At 44.0% G+C, this 7069-nt stretch overlaps 1 protein-coding gene across 8 annotated transcripts in view; it reads left to right on the top strand.

Moving 5' to 3' along the window:
• The window catches only part of PPP2R5C (protein phosphatase 2 regulatory subunit B'gamma), a 151421-nt gene that overhangs the window by 45863 nt on the left and 98489 nt on the right, over positions 1-7069 (top strand). The window contains exon 1 of one of the 8 annotated variants that reach the window (XM_019639291.1): positions 2578-2817. The exons of 4 other annotated variants lie outside the window; for them this stretch is intronic. In XM_019639291.1, the coding sequence (XP_019494836.1) occupies positions 2724-2817 (94 nt within the window). In that variant the 5' untranslated portion in view covers positions 2578-2723. Of the gene's footprint in view, positions 1-2577; positions 2818-2913; positions 3125-6428; positions 6564-7069 lie in introns of those variants that run through there. 3 more of the 8 variants (XM_019639294.1, XM_019639292.1, XM_019639293.1) reach the window with 3 other exon arrangements.

Genomic DNA, 7069 nt, shown 5'->3' with positions numbered 1-7069 from the left:
TTTTTTTTTTTTTTTTTTTAATTTTATTGGGGTACAGTGTGTTTTCCCAGGACCCATCAGCTCCAAGTCAAGTAGTTGTCTTCAATCTAGTTGTGGAGGGCGCAGCTCAGTGGCCCATGTGGGAATCAAACCAGCAACCCCGGTGTTATGAGCCAGCGCTCTAACCACCTGAGCCAACTGGCTACCCTCATTGTTTATCATAATATTGACTTGTATAAATGTGTTTATTGGTTTGGGGGCTTTTACTTCTATCCCATCAACCTGCCTCTTAAGACCATGTCACACTGTCATTACTTCATATGCTTTATAGTGGGTAGGACTAGCCTTTCCCACTCGCTTATTTTTCTGGGTGAACTTTAGGATTATTTTGTCAAGTACCCAGAAAAATAAAGAGACCCATGTGAATTTTGACTGTAAATCAATTTGGGGGAGAACACCAACATATTTCTAGTATTTATGCTTTCAGTTCAGAAACACACCTTAACTTTTTTTGTTCAGGTCTTTTTGTCTTCTCCATATGATTGATTTTTTTGTTTCTATTTTAGAGTATGTTCCATTGGTGATTTCCAGAGCCCAGTCTTTGATTTCTCTAAAGAACTACTTGATATGCATAAGGCTTCTGAGGAGCATGTGCGAATCACTAATAGAGTGGAGATCCTTTGATCTGAGACCATTAGGAAAAGTACATGAGGAAATGTCCTCACTTCTTCTTTGACTCCTAATTTGTGTATTTTATATAAAGATTTTAGGAGTCTTTTCCCCTTGTTTCTGCATTCCAATTCATCAGCACCGTCTAGGACAGGTACATTTCCCATCTCATCTCAGAAGAAATACTAAATTATTTGAGGGCAGGTCTCTGTCTTTTTAAAGTGCAGACGTACAGTAAGCATGTGCGCTGGACTGATCGGCCAAGCCCTTGCACGCCTGCCTCATCCCTAATGGCACTGACGCCTGAGCTCGTCCGGCATCACTCCCTGGGGGAGGAGGTGATGGTGGGTCCTGGGGAGCCGGCCCTAATGCCAACCCAGACGCTCAGCAACCAGGATCTAACTTCGTATCACCTGACTCCAAGCACAGGCTGTTTTTGTTAAGCCATGTCTGCTGCTCAGATGGCAGAGGAGCCAGGCAGGTGTGAGGCCAGGTGTGCTCAGGTAGTGGGAGCGCCCTCACGGGGTGCCCACTCCCTGTTGATTGTTACAAATAATTTTGTGGCAGGCCGTGGAACCCGGCAGCATCCCTCAGCTCTGTGGAAAGGGGGGGCTGAGTGGGGTTTGGTTTGCTTTCACTTTTTTGTTTGATTTGGTTTGCTTTTACTTGTTGGTTTCTTTAAAGGCCATTGATAACACCTAGTAAAAACTACATTCTTACTAGTGAGAGAGGCCGTAACAAGCACCCCTGAGCCATCGCAGCAGTTCACTCCTTCCGTGAAGTGGAAGCATGCCAGCCCACAGGTGTACCTGCAAGCCAGGTGTTTCTTACTCCTGTGAATTATGTTCAGAACCCAAAGACGTTTTGCATCCTTGTGCACTGGGGCAAATGAGGAGCGGGGAGTTGTGTGACATTATAAAAAGAGAATACATGGTTTGGGCAGACTGAGTTGTGCGTGTGAAGAAGTGAGGAATTTACCTGCCAAAGAGATTTTTTCTTAGAGTTCATTTGTTTTTATCTGGAGCTCGTAATGACTTTTTTTTTTGTAGGGAATCACCTGTCCAAACCCCCACCCCCACTCAAGGATACTTCAATTCAGAAATGATGTCTTTCTCTTTGAGACAGCTTTGTCATTAACCTTTTTTAAAAATAGGAAGTTAAGATCTGAATAATAGATTTTAATACTAGCCCCATAAAAATAATTGAAATATGTTTTAATTTTAATTTTTTAAAATTTAAACAAAATACCTAGAACTTAAAATATCTAATATGTTGATATCTTTAAGATACAAAAATAAACACTGAATTTTATTTTTATGGCCTTTTTCTAACTCCTGCTTTCTAGCTATTAAATTTAAAGAAGCTTCCATTTTCCATATAATTAAAATTTTTACTGAATTTTTCCAGTAAAAGAATTAGACCTGGAGAAAAGCCGGTGTTTGAGGATTAGAAGTTTATAACTTGGTGGTAAGAGAGATTGAACAAAAGTCCAAATTAATCAGTTGAAACTGTGATGTTTTTAGTGGCCATTTTTTTAAAAAACAAAAACAGAAAAAAACCTGCACTGCCATAATGCAAAATATGATAAAGACATTGAAGGAATTAGACTAGAAACTAAGAATGGCCAGGTGGGTATGAAATACCATTGACTTTGGGGCACCGCTTAGGGAAATGCTGAAATTGCAAGTTCCCGTGGACATATACGCACACACTTTTTTGGGAGCCCTGTCAGAATCATCTGTCTACAGCCTGGCCAGGGATGTGGTCCCAGTCCTGCCCCGTAAGAGATGGGGGCTTTGCCTGGAAGTTACTGAGACATGAAGGCAGCAGAAAGCCGGAAAATGCCCAGGCTTTCCCTGCACGCTGACAGCCAAACAGAACGCTCTTTCCCGTTGCAGTTTTTTCAGTGTCATTTTAAGTTGCAGCTTCCGGCCAATGGGCGGGCTCCATGCCTGCTGACATCACGAACCAGCCAGTTCCCTCCAGCTGCCGCTTCAGTTTGTCTTTTTTTTTAAACTAAAATGGAGGCTGGTTTCTTGCCTTAAGGAGCCCATTGCCTTCCCCGCCGAGTCTAGATGTTGACATGTAATAAAGCGGGCAGCAGGATGGTGGTGGATGCGGCCAGCTCCAACGGGCCTTTCCAGCCCGTGGCCCTGCTCCACATTCGAGGTAAGTTATTGTGTCTCACGGAGTCGGAACCTTCTGTGTTAGTTAATAAATGGCTATTGTGCTTCAGATAAGAAAAGCAGGAAGTCCTTTCCAGCAGAAGGCATGCCATTTCGCTGCAGACTGGACCCGGGGAGGCTGGGCGTGTCACTGCAGGCTGGCATTTTACGAACTACTTACAGAATCTGAGGCTCGAGAGAGGCCTTGCCTGCATAGTTCAAAGCTGGTTTTTCTGCTTTCTGCTCGTTCTCCCATCCCCCTTTCAGAGCTGTGCTGATGTCAAAGGATGTGAAGTCACTGCCTGGGGAAGGTATTGGGGGGGGGGGGGAGGAGAGGCGGGCCGCGAGCGAGCGCCGGGCCAAGCTGTCTGTGCGCGGAGTTTCTGTTACATCTGTGCCGCCTAATGCTGCAAAGCTGTCGTCGGGCGCACGTCCCCGAATTACAGATGAACTGCAGTCGGAAAATGTGCAGAAACGATGAGGAAACAACTTCCTCTGAAAGGATTGCTTTCATGCTTGCGATGGAGCCTAAAAGAAAACACTAGTGCTTTGAAATACTGAAGTCCATTGTGGGTCATAATTTGTGAAATGTTCGCGTTTTCATGGATTCCTAGGAAATAGTCTGCATTTAAATTGGCTCTGTATTGCCATTTGACTTTAAAATGTAACATGGCAACAAGTTTTCAATATGTATATAGATTACTTTTAATAATTATAGTTTGTCTCTTACAGTTTATACAAAATTTGGGTTAAAAACACAATTTACCTTAAAAACAATTGCTACAGTAATTAATAATAGTTTTACTAAAATAACTATCATGACAGTAGTATATTTATTCTTAGTTGGTATTCTAAATATTGGTTATGTAAATTTTTTGTTCAGAACTGGGTGAAATAGAAAATGGAAGTTAAGCTTCATCAAATCACTTTAAAATTCACAATATCACAGCTGTGCCTCAACAAAGCAGTTTAACTGTGTCAGAATCCCCTTTAAAGACCCGTGTCAAGGAAGGGTGGGAGCAAGATTTCTGGGTGACTAATAGTCTGCATGACTAAAATGCCCGACAGGATTTTTCAGATCCCACGGTGGACCCAAGGAAGATGAAAGCCCATGAATACCCAATCACTGAAATAAAACAAGTGTTGCTTTTCTCTCCAAACCACTTGACCAGGCTAGTGGAGACTAGTACCCACAGTGACCAAGTTCTAGGTCAGCCTGGGAATTGGTTTTTTTGCAGTGTGCCCAGAAAAGGGCAAACATGGACCAAGCAGAGCTTGTAGATATTTCAGCTGCAGGAACCAAACAGGCAGACACACAATGTAATTAATTGTGTTTAGATTTAAGTTAGTTTTTAAACGCTGACTGACCAGTTGGCAGTAAGATGAGTTTATTGCATAAAAAATGTATTTTTTATACTTTTAAGGTATCCTATAAATAACAGATCTTTTTGGTTTGAGTTTTCTGTTTTTATTAGTGTACTAGTTGTTTTTCGAACTATGGATTTATTGTGAAATGGGATCATTTGATTTTATATCTTCTACCACATTGATTTTTTTTTTTTCACTTCCAAGACCTTGTTGTGGTCGGTTTGGACTTTTTGCTGTTGGTTGAGTGGTTGGTTGTTTGCTCTCTAATCATGAAGGGAAAGGAGTAAACTGTGTTAACTTGATAGGGACTTGAATTTTTAAGAGGAGGTAAACCTTTAGAGATCTAAACCTAATTTCTAATTTAAACAGTGGGGGTAATTTCTAATTTCAAAACTTGAAGAACACTTGTTTTACTCATAAGGACTTAAGAGAAAGCATGTTAATGTGAGGTTTAGCAAAATGTCTTGTATTTATATTGGCTTTTAGCATCTTGATCACTTTAACATCCAGTTAGCTGTTTTGCTGTGTCCAATATTTGTCCAGTCATTAAGCCCCATCCCAGAGGACCTCGGGGTTCAGTGGGGAGACCCCGCAAGGGCCCTGGTGCAGGAGGGACACACCAAAGGAGCCAGCCCTGGGTAGGTGCTGGGCAAACTGGGCTGATGTAATGGTCCTGGGGAAGGGCAGGGAGGGGCAGCGCCTAGGGGACCGCTGCCTCCCTCTGTGGGGACACCATGGTTTCCACTTAGGGAGCACAGGTCTTCCACACGGAAGGGAAAGCCCGTTAGGGGCAGGGCCAGGATCCAAACAAACTCAGGCAATTTTGTTGTTTTGTTTGGATCTTTAAAAAACAAACAGACAAAAAACCTCATGTAAAATAGAAATTTGGGCTGTTTATAGAACCTTTTGCCACAGGATTGTGTAGTGTTTTTTTCCAGGGCCTTATCAATATCCGTTTCAGTGGCCTCTTGTATGAGTTTTGTGCCCAGGGTCCATTTCTTCATTTATTCTACAAACATCTGTCAAGTCCCTACCCCCTGGTGCCAAGTCAGGTCCCTCCTGACTGGAACTATGAAGCAAGCTAGTGCTGTGGCCCAGCTATTCCAGAGTTTAGGGTCCCCTGGGGGTGGGGAAGTCAAGTAAACAAATCAATACTATCTCTGAACTGACTAATAGTCCTAATTGGCTTGATAGCTACCTTCTATTAAATAGTCTAGAGTTTTTTATTAATATGGTGAATTAGCATCTCCTAAGAAAGTTCAAGTGTGGAAGGGACATACTGCAGAAACTGTCAGCTTTTCTGCTTGAAGGAGGGAGCGGCCCCTGGAACTCGATGGCTGTAAGTTTAGCTGGATGACTTAAGGCCTGAACTTGTAGCGCTGTCCAAGAGAACTGCCTGACGGAGGAAATGCTCTCTGTGCTGTCCACTGTGGTGGTCCCGGCCACATGTGACTGTTGGGCACGTAACATGTGGCTAGCGCACCTGTGCAATTGGATTTTAAATCTTATTTTAAATAGACATGTGTCTAGTGGCTACTGTATTGCACAGCACAGCTCTGGCTGGGGACGGACAGTGTTTTTCAGTTTCTGGGCAGTCACTATTTTGGGCTGTGATGAAAGCAGCCATAGTCAGTAAATAAGTGAAGGGGCATGGCCGTGTCCCACTAAGCTCTATTTACAAACGCAGGTGGCAGGCCAGATTGGGCCCAGCGGCCATAGCTTTGGGGCCCCTGCTCTAGATTATAACTTGAATTTTTTAATTGCCTTTTAAGAATAGTAAACGAGGTGTCACGTGGGCTTGCGTCTTCCCTCTGCTGGATGGCTTGGTGGGGTTTCGGGGATCAGGCCCTCCATAGAGCTCAAGCTCCCTTCCAGAGCTGGGCTTAAGGCAGGGACAACCAAGCCAAAGAGACACGAATGGCCAGAGAGGAGGAGAGTGACGTGAGCCTTTTCCAGATGTGAGGCTTTTCCAGCTGGCTTTTATTCTGGCCTCAAGAACATTGCTGACTGCTCTAATCTTGTCCTACTCGTTTAGCAAGCCCACCCGGTGATGGTGATGGTGACGATGGTGACAAGTGTGTCTTTGAGAGACTGGTGGGGAACCAGAGAGCAAATTACACTTTTTGTGTAAACCCATTCTTCTGGGAAGTGGAGGTCTGATTGTAGCAGAGTTGTTTTTCTCACGAGTCTTTCTGATGAAAACCTTTGCCTTTCCAATAAAAATTTGGAGGAGACCGTGCAGGAAGGCTGAGTGGAAGTCAGACCCTGTAGTGTCACTTCCTGCTGTGCGCAACCTGCTGACCTAGCCGGCGCTCCTCTTACAGCCTGTACACACTCACGTGGACTCCTGGATGGAGAGTGTGCCCGCGTGGCATGCAGTCAGTAAGTACCAGGGAGGGCGTGCCTGGGGTTGTCCTCATTCCCCCAAGTTAGGAAGGAAACATGTTTCAGTGAAAACCAAAAATAAAAGATCCTTCCAGAGATCCAGCCGGTGAGCGATTCTCTGAATACTGCGTCAGCTCACCTCGGATGACGTCACAGACACCTGTATGCTGTGTGAGTGTTGCTTGCTCTCTGTGAAGTGACCTTTAAAGTGCACCTGTTGCGACCCTCGGTGTAAAGCTGTTTCTTTTGTATTCCTGAGGGATGGAGCTTAACCAAAGCAACAGTGTGGGAGGTGCACGTTTGTGTAAAGCCTGCACGCCTTGTTAGTCTGTCCTTGAATGTGGGTACAGTACCTGTTCAGAGGTTTCTGATCATGATTCCTGCCGTGCAGCAAAAGCTACGCTGCTGGCATTTTTTTCGTTAAAATGTTAATTGTGGAGAAAAATGAGAGAAAAAGAGGTAAGGTTAGTAGTCAAGAAACGGGTGTGTGTTTTTTTTGTTTT

Source organism: Hipposideros armiger, unplaced genomic scaffold (assembly GCF_001890085.2).
Source record: "Hipposideros armiger isolate ML-2016 unplaced genomic scaffold, ASM189008v1 scaffold_43, whole genome shotgun sequence".
In the NCBI taxonomy this organism is placed as follows: domain Eukaryota; kingdom Metazoa; phylum Chordata; class Mammalia; order Chiroptera; family Hipposideridae; genus Hipposideros; species Hipposideros armiger.
This window is presented reverse-complemented; position numbering and strand designations above follow the sequence as displayed.